General features: G+C 61.9%; 5 protein-coding genes across 5 annotated transcripts; all 5 read left to right on the top strand.

Annotated features, from left to right (window-relative positions):
* Positions 1 to 2,614: 2,614 nt before the first annotated feature.
* Positions 2,615 to 10,087, top strand: LSCM1_07612 (uncharacterized protein; the record flags this gene model as incomplete). The annotated part of the gene is made up of 1 exon (XM_067324977.1): positions 2,615 to 10,087. The coding sequence occupies one exon, from the start codon at positions 2,615 to 2,617 to the stop codon at positions 10,085 to 10,087; it is 7,473 nt and encodes a 2,490-aa protein (XP_067180822.1).
* A 1,802-nt stretch (positions 10,088 to 11,889) lies between these two features.
* Positions 11,890 to 13,371, top strand: LSCM1_07611 (uncharacterized protein; the record flags this gene model as incomplete). The annotated part of the gene is made up of 1 exon (XM_067324976.1): positions 11,890 to 13,371. One exon carries the CDS (start codon positions 11,890 to 11,892, stop codon positions 13,369 to 13,371), a length of 1,482 nt encoding a protein of 493 aa, XP_067180821.1.
* Positions 13,372 to 14,341: 970 nt separating this feature from the next.
* On the top strand, positions 14,342 to 15,925 carry LSCM1_07610 (uncharacterized protein; the record flags this gene model as incomplete). The annotated part of the gene is made up of 1 exon (XM_067324975.1): positions 14,342 to 15,925. The coding sequence occupies one exon, from the start codon at positions 14,342 to 14,344 to the stop codon at positions 15,923 to 15,925; it is 1,584 nt and encodes a 527-aa protein (XP_067180820.1).
* Positions 15,926 to 16,896: 971 nt separating this feature from the next.
* On the top strand, positions 16,897 to 17,187 carry LSCM1_07609 (uncharacterized protein; the record flags this gene model as incomplete). The annotated part of the gene is made up of 1 exon (XM_067324974.1): positions 16,897 to 17,187. One exon carries the CDS (start codon positions 16,897 to 16,899, stop codon positions 17,185 to 17,187), a length of 291 nt encoding a protein of 96 aa, XP_067180819.1.
* Positions 17,188 to 17,694: 507 nt separating this feature from the next.
* LSCM1_07608 (uncharacterized protein) lies at positions 17,695 to 18,543 on the top strand (the record flags this gene model as incomplete). Its single annotated transcript, XM_067324973.1, has 1 exon — positions 17,695 to 18,543. One exon carries the CDS (start codon positions 17,695 to 17,697, stop codon positions 18,541 to 18,543), a length of 849 nt encoding a protein of 282 aa, XP_067180818.1.
* Positions 18,544 to 18,789: the final 246 nt, after the last annotated feature.

The following is an 18,789-nucleotide window of genomic DNA, read 5'->3' as shown; positions in this document are numbered from 1 at the left end:
TGCGCGTCTGTTCTGTGCGGCAGAGAGGCACCGATGCGTCGCAGCGAATCAAATCGAAAAAAAAGATTCGGTTATCCGTCAAGCGCACAGCAGAAGAGAGGGGAGGGGGGCCTCATAACGCAGGCATACCAACGCAGACGCGGGTACATATCGATGCAACTGCACACATTTCGACGCCGCTTGGTTTGTGTGTGTGTGTGTGTGCCTCCTCAGCTGAGCATCCGCCTCCCCGCCCCGCCTCGCTTTCTTCCCTCCACCACCTAAAGGCGGGCCAAGCAGCCAGACCGGCGCCCGTTGCCCCCCCTCACAACCGCCGCCCTCGGCATCTCCGCAGGATGCAAAGCGCGTCGGCATCCGGGAAAGGTGCTGGAGAGGGACTGTGCGGCGAGGCGCATGCACCCATGGGGTCCCTTTTTTCGCTGATCAGCCCCCTCCCCCTTCTTATCCGCGTCCCTCTCCCTCCTTCTCCCCCTCTTCTCCGTGTGGCTCTGCGTGTCTCTTTCGTATACCACACATGGCGATCGCGCCTGCCGCCCCCCCGCCCCTCCTCTCACAGTCGCGCGTCGAAGGGGCTCCTCAGAGAGAACAGTCTCCCTCCGTCCGACACAAACGGCCCCGCGCACGCCGAACGAGCCAACAAAGAAACCGAAAAAGGGGGCAAGACGGACGAGACATTGTACGTTCTTTTTTTTTTCGCACGTGGCGGCGCGTTACTGTTTTCAGAAGGGGGGACTTCCGCGCTCTCCCCCTCTCTCCTCTCTCACACCTGCTGCTAAACCCAGTGTGTGTGTGGGGGGGTGGGTGCATCTGCGCGCGCGCGTTTTGCCTCGTTGAAACGGCGTCCTGCAAAGCCATTCCCCCCCCCTCTAACCGTGCACGCACACACCCCATACACCGTCCTCTTCAGTTTTTTTTCATTGGGAGAGGAAACATTCGCGCACCATCGAATTCGGTGCTTCGCTCTGTGTTCGTCTTGGGGCTGAAGTTGTTTGCGCTTTCGAAGACTCACGCAGGGGAGAGAGAGATCTTGACAAGGCATTCGTGTTTGTGTGTGTGTGTGGGTGTGTGTGGGAGCACGCGCACACGTGTTGGTGGCAGCTCTTCTTCCACGCCCTCCGCTTTCATCATCGCTATTCTGCTCGCTCTTATAACTCGCAGTGTTGCTTGCATTTCCTCGTCTCTTCGATCGCTGTGCGCGCGTCGGTGAAGCCAACGCACTCGCCGCACTCCGGCTGATATCCTTTCTCGCGCACGCTTTTCAGTTCGCGGTCCTTCATCGCCCTGGCGCTGCCTGGCTCCTTGCCTTGTCACCCTACCCACCCCCGTCATCATCACCTCTGCCATCTTCCGCTGCGGGCTGTGTCACCGGGGGCCGGGGAAGGGTTAAGGTGGCGGTAACGCGAGTGGGACTAGGGGAGTAAGCTTCGGCATCTCTACAGGTCCCCCTCTTGTCCCTGACTCTGTCGGTGTGTGTGTGTGTGTGTGTTTGTGTCGCGTTTCTTTCTCCCCTCCCCTCTCCCTCCCCTTCACCCCCTCTGCTCCGCTCACTTCGCCCATTCCCTGCTTCTCAAATCTCTCCTCATCGCCTGTGACTGTGTGGCTGTTCGTCTGTCCTGTCATCACTGTTTGTCGCAGCAGCTGTTGGGTGGCGGCCTCTGCTCACCTCTTTCCTCCAGCAAAGCACTCCCTTCGGTGGCGTGGATAGTCGCCACTCCTCCGCCCCCCCTCCACCACCACCACCCACCCTCCTCCAACCCACCCTCAACCTTATAGCGCACATACACATAAGCATACACCGCGCCTTTTTTTTTCTCTCTCGCTGCCGCGGTGAAAACAACGCCAAGTAGCAGGGAAGCGAGCGACAGCGTCGTCGCATCATTCAAAACGCAGGCCCCACCGCTACAGGGGGACACCGTTGCACGCAAGGAGCCCTTATCCGTGCCCTGACATCTGCGCGCAGTGTCTCTCGCGCACGTGACGGCGGCTGAGTGCACGGAGCTGAGCCGTAGCGGTTTATATTTATATTGGCACACATTAGTTGCTGCTGGTACGTACGAATACACTCAACAGCACCAACGCCATACGTTCCCTCCCTCTCTCTCGTATTTCGTATCGGCTGTTGCTTTCTTTCGGTGGCGGGCATCTGTGCCGCGGTGCCCTCTGTATTATATCTATTTTGGGGAGAGGGAGAGAACTCCTCGTGCGTTCTCTTCTGCCTCTTCTGCCTATAACCTTTTTTCTGCTTCTGTCGTGGGGCGTTCGCCTGCTGTCGTCACTGTCTGCGTGTGTATGTGTGATTTTTATTTATCAACGTGCTGATCGTCGTCTGTGCTTCGGCTGTAGTCGCAGCCGTGATTGCCCCTTCCCTCCGCTCCCTCCTGCGAGCGTTGCTGTTTGCATTATTTCCTTCTCTTTTTTTGCTGTTGTTGCACCGTGCTTGCGCTTCTAAAGACACACACACAACATACACACACATACTGTGAGTCGTTCGCTCATTTTTGTGCGTTCTTGAACGATTGCCTTTCGCTTCTCTGAGCCTCTGCAGCGTCCAGCGCGTTCTCGGGTGAGTGCCCTGCGAGGCATCCACAGCAACAGCAGCGTTACCCGCTTCACAATGCAGAAGGTAAAGGCTACCCTTGGCAGCTTTGCCGACACCGTTTGGAGTACCTTTGGTTGCGCGAACGCCGACAGCCATGTCATCAACGACGAAGAGGACCGCTTCACGGCGGACACCGACAAGGACGGCGGCTCGTCGGGGTCTGGACGGTCAACGTTCGTAGAGATCGACCTGCTGCGCACCGACCTCAACCGGCAGCGTAAATTTCCCGGCAACTCGGTCCGCACAGCGAAGTATACGCTGCTCACGGGCTTGCCGCTCAGCCTTCTCTACCAGTTCTACAAGGTTTCGAACGCGTACTTTCTGCTCGTCATGGTGATCACGCTCGTGCCGGGGGCAAGCCCGATCAACCCCTTTAGCAGCATCGTGCCTCTGTGCATTGTACTGGGCGCCGGCATCCTCAAGGACCTCTGGGAGGATCGCAAGCGGCGCATGGCAGACAAGCGGGCAAACGAGATGCTTGTGTACGTCCTGCGGGCGGGCACCGGCGCATCCAGCAAAGGTCTGCGCCACCGTAAAAAAGGGGCCACCGCCGCCGCCTCCACGAGCAGCTGTAGTGGAACCCCTATCGAGACGCAAAACTTCGCTAGCGATAGCGACGGCTGCGCCGCAGAGTCCTCGCGCGCGAAGGGCACCACAGAGGATAGCCTGGCGGCTGTCGCCGTCAAAGAAGGGGAAGCGCACGGCGTCCACGATCAGCAGCAGAACCTTCCCAGCCGGCGGCAGCGCGTCGTGCGCGTCCTTTCGCCAGCCAGCAGCCTGAGCGGAGACACGAAGATCGGCTGCAGTGACAAGCCACATGGCGGTGAAGGTGCGCACGCGCAAGATGAGGTGGAAATGACGAGCCGCGGCGAAAACTGCGCCTCATCGGCAGCAGCGCCGATGGCATCGAGTCTCCGACACACTGCGGCGCCGTCGCAAGAGCCAGCGACCCCTGCCGCTGTAGCGGAGCCGGTCGTGTCGTTCCAGCCGGTGCGCAGCTGCGACGTGTACCCTGGCGACGTCATGCTTTTTCGCCTTGGGGAGGAGGTGAAGGCCGACTGCCTGCTCCTGAGCACCTCGCTGCCGGACGGGCTAACGTACATTGAGACGGCCAACCTCGATGGCGAGACTAACGCAAAAACGCGCCGCGCCAAAATACAGACGGTAGAGGCGCTGGGGACAGTGGAGGACATCGTTGAGAAGGCCCTCGGCGTCCCGGCAAGCGATGCGGCAGCCGTGCACGCGCGCATGAACGGTCTCGATATCGAGCCACAGAGCGCCTTGAGTATGTCAGGCGAGGCGGCAGCGCAAGGCGAGGTGCGCAGGGACTGCTGTCATGCCTTTGGCGGTGTCGGCGCTGGTAGCGCCACAGACCGAGGGGCAGGCGCCTCAAAGGAGGGGGCGCCGGCACACTCTAAGACCGCGGCTCCCGACGGCGATGACATGATCTTCACCACGGCCATCCCCGAATCAAGCGCCCGACCTGGCGACTTCAGCAACCCCTTGCCATCGCATCAGCATGGCCTCTTGACGCCGGCCTGCCCAAGCTTCAAAGGGCGCGAAGCGACCGAGCACGACGAAGCTGCTGCAGCAGCGGACGGAGAAGCCCCTCACCCCTATATCCACCAGCGCGGCTTATCCTATCCACATCAGCCTTTCCCACGCCTTGCCAGCTCCAGCACCACCGGCATCTCCCTCGCCCGAACCGCCGCGGACTTCAGTGCCGCCGTCTCAAGCGCCTCCTACAGCGGCGCCACTCCTGCCACGCCGGGCATTCCCCCAGAGCACCGTCGACATCGGCGGTTCATGACTTTAAACGAGCGACTTGCCGAGGAGGGGCAGCTGCCGATGCCACCGCAGCTTCGGCAGCTCTCCGAGCGGTACGAGCGCGCTGTGCACAGTCGCACGAATAGCGCCAGTGTGTATGCGTTGTCTCTCTCACGCGTACACGCGCTGCAGGAGTCTTACTCGAATGTGCGGCCCCACGGCGTGACGAGTCGTGCGGGCGAGAGCGAGTCGGTGCCCGTCGACGCCGCAGGATCGGCATCGGGGCTGAACTCCTGTGGCCGCTCGAGTGCCTTGTGCATGCGCGACCGGTCTGTAATGGCTGATGAGGAGCCGACCGGTGACAACAGCAGGAATTACGCCTCTGACGCCGCCCCAGGCGGCCTGCCGGCTTCCGGTGTGGTTCTTGTCGCCTGCGCCCCCACACCAGACCTGTCGACGTGGTTCGGTCAGCTGCGCCTGCCAACGGGCGAGATGGTGCCCCTCGGCATCGACCAGTTCATCCCGCGCGGGTGCCTGATTCGCAACACAGACTGGGCTCTCGGTGCGGTCGTGTACACGGGTCGCCACACGAAGATGCTGCTAAACCTGCAGCCGAAGCCGCACAAAATGACGAACATGGCGCGTCGCCTGAACCACATGAACGTGTGCTTCTTCGTACTGAATCAGCTCTTCATCCTGCTGTTGTGCGGGTTGGCCGTCTGGAGCAAGCAGCGCCTGTTGCGCAAGGTGCCCGGGGCGAAGACGAACCACTCAGCCTGGTACATTCAGTGGCAGCTGGAGCGCTACTCGGACGCCTCGCTGTTCTGGTGGCGCTACCTCACAAACTTTGTCCTGCTGAGCTACCTCATTCCGATGTCGCTCTACGTCACCCTAGAGTTCAACAAGGCCATGCAGATGCTCCTGATTGGCGTGGACAAGCGCATGGCCGTCTTCGACGAGTTTACCGGGGTCATCAAGAAGGCACGTCCCAAGACGTCGGAGCTTAACTGCCAACTCGGTCTCGTGCGCTACATCTTCACGGACAAAACAGGGACCTTGACGGAGAACCTCATGACATACGTTGGCGGCGTCGTGGACGGACGCACGCACAGCGAGATAGAGCAGCCCGGTGGTGTCGGTCGTGCACTTCTTCGTCGCATTACTGCACACACCGCTACAGGCTTCGGCGCCAATGCCCTCGCAAGCAACGTAGACTCAGCCGGTAAAGTACCGCCGCTCCGTCTCCATCAGCACCATCACCGTCTTCTCAGCTCGACCCTCAGCAGAGAAGCCAGCGCTCTCGACGATGGTGCCACGACGCGTTTTTTGGTGGCCATGCAGAAATTCAACGCACTCGCCACCAAGACCGCCGCCAGCAGCAGTGGAGCGGGTGGCGATAAGGACTACCCCCTCACGTACCCCCTCCCGCACGCGGAGGTGGCGACCGTGAGCCACAGAGATGCCGCCAGCAGCGGTGGTGCGGTGACACCGCACCAAGACACGCAGGGCGCCACATCTGGCGACCTCACATCTGCCCTTGACAACGGTGATGGTACGCACCCCGGAACAGAGGACGGAGGCGCTGGTGCTGTGCTGCCTCCTGCGGCTCAGGAGGCACACGAGCACCCCGCCCTCGCCGGCAGTGCTGGCCCCCTCGCCGACGACGCCCTCAGCAGCAATGGTGGAGGAGGCCCCCGCCGACCACCACATACGGAAGCGGCCGCACTCCCCTCGCAGCTGGGCCCTACTAGGGGCGTTACCCTCTCATCGCAACTTCAGCGCTCCACCAGCTGCCAGTGGGGCAGTGGAACGTTTGGCGGGGCCACCTTCTCTTGCTTCGGCAGCGGTGTCAGCGGCCCAGTCGGGCTGGGCAAAGTCAGCGAAGACGCTCTGGAACGCGACCCACTCTTTCGCTACCTGCGCGCCCTCGCCCTGTGCCACTCCGTTGTATGCTTCCCTGTAGACGAAGCGGTCCATGGCACCGCGGAAGCGCAGCGGGCAGCGGAGAGCGGTGAAGGCGCGCCACGGGGAAAAAAAAGGCACAACCCCTCCGCCGTGGCGGGCAAGGACGGCGCGGCACATAAGCAGAAGGGCGACCCCCGCCACGATCGTCATCGCACGCATGCTGAAGAGTGCCAAGGCAAGGATACGTCAAAAAAACGCCGCGGCAGGGCTTGCACCGTCGACCCTGCTCGCTTGTCGACGCATCATCGGCACAGCCGAGAGGCCGCTCACCACGCACCACAGCCAGCTCCTCTCCCCACCATACTGCCCCTCACCGATATTTCAGGCGGTAACTTTGTTGAGATCCCCTACGCCGTGCCCTCCGGCCCCGAGGCATGTGAAGATTTTGAACTCTATGCTACCGTTGGCGCCAACGGCAGTCGTCGCATTCTGTCAGCTCACGACCTCGGCAACTGCTCTCGCGCTGCACCGCTCACGACGACAGCGGTGAATATGCTTGGCAGCTCGCAGCGTCAGCGCAGCCATCGTCCCGAGGGAGACCCAAAGGCTACCACTGGTGCGGCAGCGGTCGTAGATCTGGGTCTAACAGCGAAGAGCACCTTCAAGCGGAGCACAAGCAGCTTTGCTATGCTGCACGGCCGCACGAGCAGTACCAGCTGGTACCAAAACCGCTACCTCAATCGTGCTATGCACAGTCGTAACGTAAGCGCGCTGGCGAGCCACGATGGCGGAGAGTGCAGTCGCACGGGGGGGTTCGAGAGACGCGCCGCTGCCTCTTCGGCGCGGGGCGGCTCAGCAGCGGCGGAAGCGACCGCCTCCATAGAGGTTTCAGATCTCGAGCAGTTCATCGATCGCAGCAAAATCTACGAGGGGCAGTCGCTCGATGAGATCGCCCTGGTGAACGCGGCTCGTGAGAACGGGTTCTCGCTCTTCGAAAGAACGGCGAAGCAGATGTATGTGAAGGCGCTTGGCCGCATCCTGTGCTACGACATCGTCGCCGAGCTCGAGTTCACGCCGCAGCGCAAACTGATGAGCGTGCTGCTGCAACGACGGCCTGACTTGGACTCTGAGGCGGCGGCAGCATCGATAGCTGCGGGCAGAATCGCGCACTACCACCGCAGTGCGCCAGAGAGCCCCACAGCCCCAATAACAGCACCGCGCGAGGATTCCGTGGCTCTATTAGCTACCGCCTCACACACCTTGCTGGATGGCGCCGGGGCAGCGGAGCTGCGCAACGGCGGCGGCGGCCACGGCAGTTTCTGTCTGCTCCCTGCGCAGGCTGGGAAGGCTAACGCCGACAGCGCCGCGAGCTCGCTGCCCGCAGCGGAGAGAGCCGCTGCGTCGAACCACGCCCTCGAGGCCTTATTGCCGTCACAGTGCCCATCCGCCGTCCTACCCTCGGCAGCGGCGCACGTGTGCGTCGCGGAAGAGCCGCGAAACGAGGAGGACGCCAACAATGGGATCAGCGTACCTGCCGCAAGGGCGCTTCCGCTACCCAGCGGTCTCCTGCAACCTTCGGCGAATCACCGGCCAGCCGTCCCGGTCAGCGACTCGGCTGCGCTCGCATTGCCGCTCCAATCGAAGAACACCCAGCCCTTGCCCCATCACGCATCTCTCGGCCACTCGTGCTCCTACCACGATTCCCTTGCAGGCACTGAGGGCGCCGCGCTCACTGAGCCTTCCTCGGCGCCGGGGAAGTATCTGCTACTCGTCAAGGGCGCGGACAGCAGCATGATGGAGATCGTGAACATGCAGAAGCGCTCCAACGTGCGGAGGAAGGACAAGATGCTGAGAGAGTTGGACGTCATGGCGCAGCAGGGTCTTCGTACCCTCGTCCTCGGCCAGCGTTACCTGAGTGAGGAGGAGGTGCGTGAGTGGCTGCCGATCTTCCACAATGCCCAGTGTGCGATGCAGGGCCGCAGCGAGAAGCTGCACGAAGCATACGCGCTCCTGGAGAAGAGCATCGACATCGTCGGCACGACTGCGGTGGAGGACAAGTTGCAGGAGGAAGTGCCGCAGACACTTGAGTTTATCATTCAGGCCTCTATCGTGGTGTGGATGCTGACGGGCGACAAGCGAGAGACGGCCGTCACCATCGCCCACACGAGCGGCCTTGTCAGGGACGGCTACACCGACTATGTGTGCCACCTCGACGTGTCTGACATTATCGAGGAAGAGGCATTGATGCAGCAGCAGAAGCGCTATGAGGAGCAGCGGCGCCTGCAGGCGAAGAACGGCGGTGGGGGCGAGGCATCGCCGCCGTCAGAGAGCAGTCCTTCGAGCGCGTCCGATGGGGGTGACCCCTTGAGGTCTCCAGAGGCCAGCATGGAAACCCGAGCGCCCCAGAGCGCCTCGTCCGGCACGCGCTCGCCGCAGCCGCGGAGTACGCGGACGTTGGCGGGTACCCCCGACAGCGCCGACGAGGCGCAGAACCTCCTCGCGTGCAAGTGCGCCCGCATCGACACGCAGCTGAAGGCAGCGGAGGACAAGTGCGACGAGGGGCGGGAGGCGTTTGGCGCACATGTTGTCGTCGTTGTGGTGGATGGTAAGACGCTGGACTTCATCTTTGAGGACCGCGACCGTGCGCGCCGCTTCTTCCTCCTTGGCAACCGCTGCCGCAGCGCCGTGTGCTGCCGCATGACCCCTCTACAGAAGGCGAAGGTTGTGCGGATGTTCAAGCGCAACACGAGCGCCGTGGTGCTTGCCATCGGTGATGGCGCGAACGACGTGTCCATGATTCAGGAAAGCAGCATCGGCGTCGGCATCATGGGTTTGGAAGGGTCGCAGGCCGAGTTGGCGAGCGACTACGCCCTGCCGAAGTTTCGCTTCTTGAAGCGACTGCTCTTCGTCCACGGTCGCTTCTCCGTCTTCCGCGAGGCGCACTGCATCATTTACTCGCTTTACAAGAACGTGATATTGACGGTCGGCATGGTCGCTTACCAGTTCTATACCGGCTACTCGGGTCAGGCGTTGATCGACTCGTGGCTGCTGGCCATGTTCAGCATCTTTTTCACCTCCTTGCAGCCGCTAATGATCGGCATCCTGGACAAGGATGTCGAGGATGAACTGGCCGAGTCTCTGCCGACGCTGTACCCGCCGCTGTCGCGCGAGCTCATGTACTTCTCCTACCCGTACATCATCAAGTGGCTCTTCGACGGTCTCATGCAGGGTCTTCTCTTCTTCTTCTTCGTCATGTACACCGTCGGTGTGCGGGACAACTTGTACACGCATATGAGCGCCACCATCGAGGACTACGGCGCTACCTTTTTCACGATGCTTGTCCTCATCGTCGATCTCCGCGTGGGGATAATGATGACGTACTACATGATCCCCTTCGCGATCGGCGTCGGGCTGGAGGTCGTCCTTCTGCCGATCATCGAGCTCGCCTACTCCTCCCTGCACAGCCTCGCCGGCAGCAACTGGTTCGTGAGGGTGGCGATAGAGCTGTACGGAGCGTCTGGCAAGTTCTGGCTGCTGCTTTTCTTCGCATGCGGTGTACTTCTCCTCTTCACGGTGACGTCGAACGTGTACATACAACTCTTCGCGCCGTGGCAGAATGCCGGGCTAGCCATGCGGGCCGCCCGCAGATCGCACCACCGCATCCCGTACAAGCACACCAAGGCCGACCTGAAGGCCGAGTATGCGCGGCTACTTGCCCGGTACGAAGAGCTGCTCAAGGTGCAGCAGCAGCAGCGGGAGGAGGTGGCGGCGGATAAGGATGGCAGCGGTGCCAAGGGTAAAGCAGTAACGCAATGAAGCAAACATGTGAAGCGCGAACGAGACGACCCGCCGACTCATTCCTCCCGCGTCTCCCTCTCTCCCCCTTTGTTCAGTGACCAACTCCGTACGGATGAAGGGGAGGGAGAGAGGGAGACGCGAGAGGGAGGGGACAGCAGCGACAATGAAAGAAGAAGAGGCGAGCCCACCGTCTATCGCCGCCACCATCATCGCAGCACGGCTGCGTTGCGAAGGGTCGGGTCAACGGCTGTATGTGAGCGTGCCTTCTGGTAGGCACACACACGCACACACAGTATATATATATATATACGCCTGTGGGTGGGCGGTACCTGAGCGAGACTCTGTGTACACCTAAAAACCCAACAAAAAATAGCAAGCGCCCCCGTCACGGAGCCGCGGTGTGCACTAGCGCTGCCCCCTTGCACTACTGGCTCGGGATACCCACATAGAGAGAGGGCCCCTTCCCCAGTCTTCCGCCTCACGGATGCACCGCACACGGGCGACTGCGCATCCAGCTACCTCTCCCGTCATCGTCCATCTATCTACCCTGCCCACCACCACCACCCCTTCTCCATACGCTGGCCTCGTCTCTCCTCCTGTGTATTGGCACACCCATTATGTGGGCAGAATGTGGTGGGCGCCGACGCCTACACACACACACATCCTGGTCATATCCCATTCCGCCCCTCTCTCTCCCCTATCAGAAGCGCAGCGAGGCGGCGAGCTGGCACAACGGCGACAGTTAAACGATACGGAGTGAGCGGGAAGAGGAAAGGTCGCGATTTTGGAGAGAGAGAGAGAGACCGCCGCATTCGGTCCCTCTGTCTGTCTGTCTGTGTGCGTGTGCGTGCGGCTCGTCAGTGGGCAAGGGGGAAAACAGCGAGCAGCAGCAACAGCGCCACAGCCTACGCCCATCCTTTGTCGCTCTTGCTCGCTCTCGCTCTCTCCTCCACGCAGCGCACGCGCGTGGTTGAGGTCGCGTGGAGGTTGGGTGGGGGAGGGAGGAGATCCACCGTTACCGCACACGAGCGATAAGGCAGCACATCTATTCTTATCCCGCCTCCCTCTTCTTCATCTGTCTGTGTGTGCATGTGTGTGTGTGTGTGTGTGCACGCTAGCAGGCAGGTGAGCGGGTGGGTTGGTCGCCTCGCTCCCCCTTGGGGGGTCCTCGCGCTTCTTCACCTTCACTTCGGTCTTTTCCTCTCTTAGACGCTCTCTTCCATCACCACCGCCCCTCTCCCTCTGTGTGCGTGTGTGTGTGTGTGTGTGTGTGTGACGTATCGTCATCGTATCCGTGACAAGCACGGCCCCCACCACCGCCGCCACTCCATCTGCACCGACACACAGGGCACACCCACACACATATCTTTAGATCTGCCACATTTTTAGACCTACCGCAGTTTTCTTCATCTCACCTCTTGTTTCTCACGTCTCCCATCCTGTACTATCCCCTCCCCTCCTCTCCCCCTCCCCTCCCCCTCGCTCCCTCCCTCCCTCCCTCTCGTCGCGGTGCGTGTGACTGTGCGTGTGCGTCAGGGTCAGTGATTGCATACCTGTGCCCTCCGGGAGGCGATTTCCCCTCTTCGCCTTCGCGTTTTCTTCGCTCCACTCAGCTCACGCCCAACGGGAGCTGATCCGCTTCAGGCGCAAGCCAAGACACCATCTTTTTTTCTTGGCTTCACTCGCACTGCGGTCTCTCGGCCCTCCCCGCCGCCGCGGCTCTCCTTCCCTCGACGGGAGCAGTCGCATCTCTGTGTAGGCCTGTCGTACCAGCCTCTTTGTCTTTCTTTGCCCTCTCTCCCATCACCCCCGTCACCGCAATGTTCCGCGCTCTCCTTCGCCCATCGCGCGTGCTGCGCGCTGGGCTCCTCTCCTCCTCGTCCTTGTCCTCCGCAGTCATTGAGAATGAAGCAGTAAGTGAGGCAGCCATGACGAGCAGCAGCATGACGTCTACGGCTGCGTCGTCGCTGTGGCTGCAAAACTTAAACGGACACGATGGCGCCGCTGCGGCGATGCACACGCAGCAGGCAGATGCGGCAGAAGCAGCAGCAGCAGCGCAGGACTATGGAAGTGCGCTGGTGGTGCTTGGCGACAGCAAAAGCAGCGGTTGCATGGACTACATTATGGGCGGCTTCGGCCCGCGCCATTCGGCAGAGGCCGCGGTGGCCCCGGAGAGTGTGTGTGTAAAGGCCCAGAGCTCTCGTAGCCATGCCCACAAGGCAGATGCGGCCGCTCCATCGGCTGACATGTCCTTCTCCTCGGCAGCGGCGAGGGCTACCGCAACCACCTCTCTGTTCCAGCGCGCGGGAAGCGACGACGGTGCTGCGATGCGGCGGCCAGTGATCACGAAAGCCCGCCGAATCCGTCTTGCCTCGGCCGCCTCGCAAGCAGCCGAGGTGCTTCAGGCTGTGGGCAGCCCCGCCACCGCACTTCTACTCAGCCAGCGAGTGCAGCAGCTGCAGGCTGAAGAAGCCCTGCTTAACGCGTCCCTGCAACGACTCAAGGCGGAGCGCGACTTGGCAACGGTGCGGCACAAGTGCGGCGACGAGCTCAACAACTACCGCCGCGGCGTGCAGCAGCGCGAGCAGCGGGTGGTGCATGCTGCCATGACTGGTGGCACCCCATCCGAGGAGCCTGTCGTCAGCTCCTCCCAGGAGAGCGGTGGCGTCGCCGGCGGAGACACACTGCCGGCCTGGACAGAAGCCGACCTGCTGGGCATGCCTGCTGCTGCGGATGCGGAAGCGGCAGCAGCAGCAGCGTCCGCAAGAAAGTCGCTGCAGAGACGTGGCAGAGCCTCGCACACCGCCGCTGCAGCGACTTCAGCGAAGAAACGGCTGCGTGACAGCGCCATGGCCGTTGGCGTGCGCGGGGTCAAAGCCGCCACGGTGTCACCACGGGTAGGAGTGAAGCTGAAGGCTCGCAAGGGGAAGAGGCCACCGCCAGCGATGCAGGCGGTCGTGAACGCGCGTGCGGCGAAGCCCAGAAAGACGCCCACGGTTGAGCGCCGGCGTTCAGCCAACGCCAAGGCAACGGCTCCGTCGCGCATGTCGTCACAGACCTCTGCGCGGGCGGCCAAGACAGCCGCAGCGAAGATAGCGAAGAACCTCAAGAGCGTCAAGGCCAAGATGTCGGCGGTGGCGGCAACCGCCCAGCGTGGGGCGCGCAGGCAAGAGGCGAAGGTGACCTCCGCCGCCATGAAGTGGTCGAGGAGAACGGCAGTGTCAGCGCGACGCGCTACGAGCACCAAGTCGAAGGTCGCCAAAGCCACTGCGAAAAAGCCGATGGCCAAGGGGAGGCGCTAGAAGCGAACAGCAGAAGAGCAGACTTGTTCGCAGATGTGTGTGAACGCCTGCGCGTGCACACGCACACACACACACACACCCTCCCCTTCCCGCGTCCTCTCCCACTCTGCCCCTTGATCCTCTGCTGGTGCCCTACCACCGGTGCCCTCGCACCTTGTACCTGTTTTTTCTCTCTGTGAAGCTGTCTACAGCCTCTCGGAGGCACACACATGTTCTTCAGCACCATAACGCCACCAACATTCCCTCGCGTGGTGTGACGGCGACTGATGCTGCTCCCCTTTTTCGTGTGTACGTGCGCGCGGGTGTCTCTCTGGCGCTCGCCTCGTTTCTTCTCGCCCCTCCCCCTCCTCTCTCTCACCTTTATTTGTACTCCATTCACCACCGCCACCCTCTCTCTGTGTCTGCGTGTGTCTGCGCGAGAGACGCGATAAACAGAGCCGTTGGCAATGGCAGCAGCGAGCGCATTCTGCAGTCGACGAGTCGAAAAGAGCAGCAACTGTGTCTCACCGTCCGCCCACCTGCCACCCCCCTTCCCTCTCGCGACCCCCGCGATGCCGATACGCTGCTGCGTATACCAGCAACCATTGCACAGGTGTATGTGTGTCTGCGTGTGTGTGTGTGCGCGCGCACGTCTGTAATATTCTCAGTCCCGTGCGGGGCTGTATCTGTGCACTCAGATGGGGGAGGGGCAAGGATTACGTGTCTCCCTACCTCTCGCCTTGCGCCCGCATTCGCAAACACTGCTCCCCACGTATGAACCTCTCCCCCACCCCACCCCGGCACGTCTAACCGCTGCAGCCATCGTCCACATCGCAGCAAAAATCTTTCGGCAGCGGCCCGTATTCGGTGCTCTTCTCCCTTCGTTTGCCTCCTTGCCTATCGCCACGACTGTGGCTTTGCGTGCAGCCCCTCCCCCACACACGCACACGCACACGCCCACCCCTTCTCCTCCCATCCTCTGAGCGCCTTCATGTATTCTTTCTTTCTTGCGTCAGATGGCAAGGGCACCGCCGCCGAACCCTCGGCGTCGGCTCCTTCGCCAGTCGAACACGTCATCCGAGCCCCATGCGAACTGCCATCTCATCATCGGCTGTCTCAACACCCACCTCAGAAGCCGAGTGAGACCAACAAGGACGATGACGTGGCGCAAGTGCGCAACGCGCGCTTTGGCTGGCACCCCGCGCATGAGAATGTGCCGATCTCATCTTTCTATGCTGTGGGCCCCCCAATCGAGGAGCCGGTGCGTGTACATAATTTGTCCTCCTACACTAGCCTGCGCGATGGCGCAGATTGGTCCGTCGAGGTGCAGCGAGGGAGGGAGAAGAAGCAGCAGCGGGCACTCGCCCAGCACGAGGCCGCCAAGCTCAACGAGCAGCGGCGTCGCGACGCGCAGGAGGAGCACGCAAAGGCGGAGCTGCAGCAACGCCAGTGGGAGCGGCAGAAGGAGCGCGCGGCGCGGCGCGAGGCGGATGCGATGGCTGACTTCCAGGACCGGAACACACAGTTTCTGGAGAGCCAACTGTGGCTGATGCAGCTGGGGGACCACCTCACACAAGCAGAGGCGCGGCGCAAGGTGCACACACGGGAAAAGCTCTACAAGAACTGCTTTAGCCGCAGTCAGATGGCCGTCGGGCACGCGAATACGAGCAGCCTGACCGGCACCAGCGTCAGTGGCCAGCACATCTCCGCGCCGTCCACTGAGATCGACCTGCGCAAGGCAGCGCAAGTCACCGAGGAGGCGTATGTCCGGCTCAGTCTTGCATATCGGAATGAGGCGCAGCGCTCGAGTGCCGCCGCAGCCATTCTCGATCCCGGCGAGCCCGTCGGCAAGGGGCATTCTCGGTCACGGGCAGAACGGTTGGCCGATGTCTTGGCATCGCCTACTTCAGCGTCGGCGCAGGCGCAGGATGCCGCCGCCGCCAGCACTTCGTCACACACCCCTACAGCGTCGCCAGCGCCAGTCGAGGGGATGGCATCAGTAGTGGCAGACCTTGTGCCTTTCCGCACACCGCCGCCCATGTTCATCCATACATCGATGGAGAACATGGGCCAGTACGCGAACGCCATCCCGTACACCTATATCCCCGAGTACTTCGACGCCCCTGCCGCCGCTGCGGCAGCCGGGACGGGGGCTCCTACGCGTAGCGGCCGCGGGTCTCAGAAGCAGCAGCAGACGGACTCCGTGATGCCCCTTCCCCTGTCTCCGGCGCCCGTCAGCCGCGACGTCACAGGCGAGCTGCAAGCGAAATATTACCCGTGGGCCCTCTACAGCGCCACTGTGGTACGTGAATCTATGCTGCCACCACCGCCGCCGCCTCGAGAAGCGTCGCTACCGGTGCAGCAGTGGAGCGCAGCCAGGCTGCGCGACTGCATGTTCGGCCACTGCGTTTTGCCAGACGGCACCATGCAAAACCAGTGCGAGCGCAGGAAGGCGTGGGCGGCGTACCTCAGCTACACCACACTGCCACGTGACAACGCCACGGCGACGTCGAACGCCCCCGTAGAGCCACAGGTGCCGCTGCATGTCGGCAAACGGGTGGACATATGGCTCTGAAGCACCCAAAGCTGCTGATGCACTCGAGCGTATGCTGCGCTATGGATGGCCATGCAGGGGGGCGGTGGGGCTCTGTGTGTGAGTGAGGGCACGCGCATGAGTGCGGCGCGGTCTCCCATCGCCCTCTCTCTCTCTTCTATACCGGAGATTGATACGAAAGCTAGAGGCACTCTTCCTCACCACCACCACCGCTGCTGCTGTGCTGGCGAACGCTGCACGTAGGGGCCACCGCCCTTCGCTTGTTTTGTCCATGTAAACTATCAACGGTCGCCAGAGCGCTTGTGCGGAGGAGAGCGGAGCACGCGTAGGCGTGTGTGTGTGTGTGTGTAAAAGAAAAGCGGCTCGTACACACGCAGAGTACCCTCCTCACACACACACACGCGCGCGCACAGGCGCAGGTGTATCAGAGCTGATTTGGTGGCGCCTTGAGTGAGCCCGCGTGCTCGACAGCGCCATCCTCTCCGTCTCTCGCGCGAATCCACCTCATGTGTCCGCATTTCACTTGTTCGTCTGCGCCAATCGAACGCACGGACAGGCGCGGGACGCACGCACACGCCTGCGCGTCCGAGAAAGAGGCAGCTCAGTGGCACCTGCCCAAGCCCCTCCCAAAGTACTCTGTGTACTCGATTCGTTGTCATGTCTAGCCGCTGCCATACTCTCTAAGGGCTTTGAGGCTCTTCCTTGCAGAAATAAATCGGGGCAGGACTCATCTCGTGTATGTTGCGGCCACGTTGTCGCAGGAGCCGCACATGAGTCGCTCAGTCACGTGCGATAGGCTGCCGCGCACGTCCCCCGCTTATCTTACCCCCTCCGACTTGCTGCGCTGCCGAGCCCCTCCTTCGAGCCCACTCTCTCTTCACTCCCCCCTCCCACACACACACACACACACCTATTCCTCTCCCTCTTTCTGTGTCTCTGCCGCGCGCACAGGCGCACACGTGCACACATATGTGCGCATCGCGCAGGCATTAATGAACTCGTACGTGAAGCGCTACGTCGGGTCCGACCCGATAGTGCAGCAGCTCGTCGGCTTCAAGCGGGCAGCGGACCGGCGCCTGGTGATTGGCTGCACACTAGCTGCCGTGGGCATCTACTGGGCTGTGTACTGGAGCGAAGAGGAAGAGCGCCACCGCCGCCACGCATCGATTGAGAAGGACATCGAACGCGAACGATGGCGAGCGCGAGAGCTCGGCTTGGAGGCGCCGACCGACGACGGATTCGCGCAGCGCTACGGGGCCATGGATAGAAAAAGGCGTGTCTGACACCAAACAGCTCTGAATACGGGAGTGCACAGAAAGAGGGAGGGAGCTGCGAGCCCTGTTGTCACGGTGGGTGTCCGAGGGAGGGGATGTGCGGCACATATGCCCTGTTGGGCAGTGCTTCCATCAAACCGCATGCGCCACTCTCCGTCCCCCTCCCCCCTCTCTCTCCTTTACGCTCTGCAGGGCCGCTGTCACGCACGCGCTTTGCCAAAGGGAGCGATGTCTCCGTTGCTCTTGCCGGCTGTGGCCGTATCTGTGCACTTGGGCTGCAACGGGGGGGCAAGTGGGCGAGACATGTCTGTGACACAGAAGCTGTAGTGCTGCCGATGATGCCGCGGCTGATGCCAATGAGAATGAGGTGCTGTAGCCACAGAGTTCCCCGCCCTCTCATCCTCCCCCGGTTCTCTCTCTCTCCTCCGCAGAACCACTCCTCTCGGTATTCGCTTACTGCGCACGCGCGCACGCACGCAAGCACACTAACGCATATGCATACCGCTCTTCTTACCGATGGCCTCCGCGCCCACACACCCTCCCACCCTCCCCAGCTCGCTGGACTACCCACGCATCAAGCTGCTTGCCATCGGCGATGCCGGCGTGGGCAAGAGCTGTGTCATCAAGCGCTACTGTGAGGGCCGCTTTGTGGCGAAGTACATTCCTACGATCGGCATCGACTTTGGTGTAAAGAAGGTAGCGGTGAACAAAGCAGCAGTGCTGCAGCGACGCAAAAGCGCGCCATCGTCATCAGCAGCAACGGCACAGAGCGGCAGTAGCAGCGATGGTGGAAGTGGCGGCACCTCCGTCATCCCTGCAGCTGTGCGGGTAAACTTCTGGGATAGCTCTGGAGATGACGGCTATTTGGAAGTCCGAAACGAGTTCTACGAAGCCGCCCAAGGTGTGCTGCTCATGTATGACGTTCGTAACGTGAAAAGCTTCGCCGCCCTGGAAAGGTGGTGGGAGGAGGTCAGCATGTACTGCCAAGGAATGCCATCCTCAGCAAGCGGTGGTGGTGGCTGTGGCTGTGGCTCTGCCTCGCCCGGCGATGCGGCCACGGTCGGCGCCGCAGGGAAGCGGACGTCCGTCTCCAACACCGTCACGAGCAGCACTGCCGCTGGAAAGGCGGTCGGGCGGACGGACGGGAAGGCGCCGATTGTGGTACTCTGTGCGAACAAAGTTGATGACACAGTGGCGCCTGGGGCAGCTGCTCCGCCGGCGCGGGCGGTGAGGGAAGCGGAGGGTCTCGCCTGGGCGCGCGAGCATGGCTGTGCTGCGTACTGGGAGACGAGCGCCAGCACCGGCAAGAATGTGGAGGAGGTCATCGAGGATTTGGTGATGCGCACGGTGGCTGAGTTCATGTGAGGGTGCTCAGCCGTTGCTGGCGCTTCCCGGCGCGTGGCAAGCAGTGGGCGTCGGCGGCAGTGCCACCCAGACCCTCCTCTTCGCCTACAACCGCCCTCGTTTCGGCTCGTGCGCGCAAGCCAGTACCTTGCACGCGAGCAGCATCACTGATGTACAGCTGATAGACGCCACGTGGCGAAGAGAGAGAGAAAGAGAAAGACAGAGACGGAGACGCGAGTACAGCGTCCCCTTCCGCGGTAGAAGAGG

The sequence above is a fragment of the Leishmania martiniquensis genome, chromosome 9 (genome assembly GCF_017916325.1).
Source record: "Leishmania martiniquensis isolate LSCM1 chromosome 9, whole genome shotgun sequence".
NCBI lineage: Eukaryota > Euglenozoa > Kinetoplastea > Trypanosomatida > Trypanosomatidae > Leishmania > Leishmania martiniquensis.
This window is presented reverse-complemented; position numbering and strand designations above follow the sequence as displayed.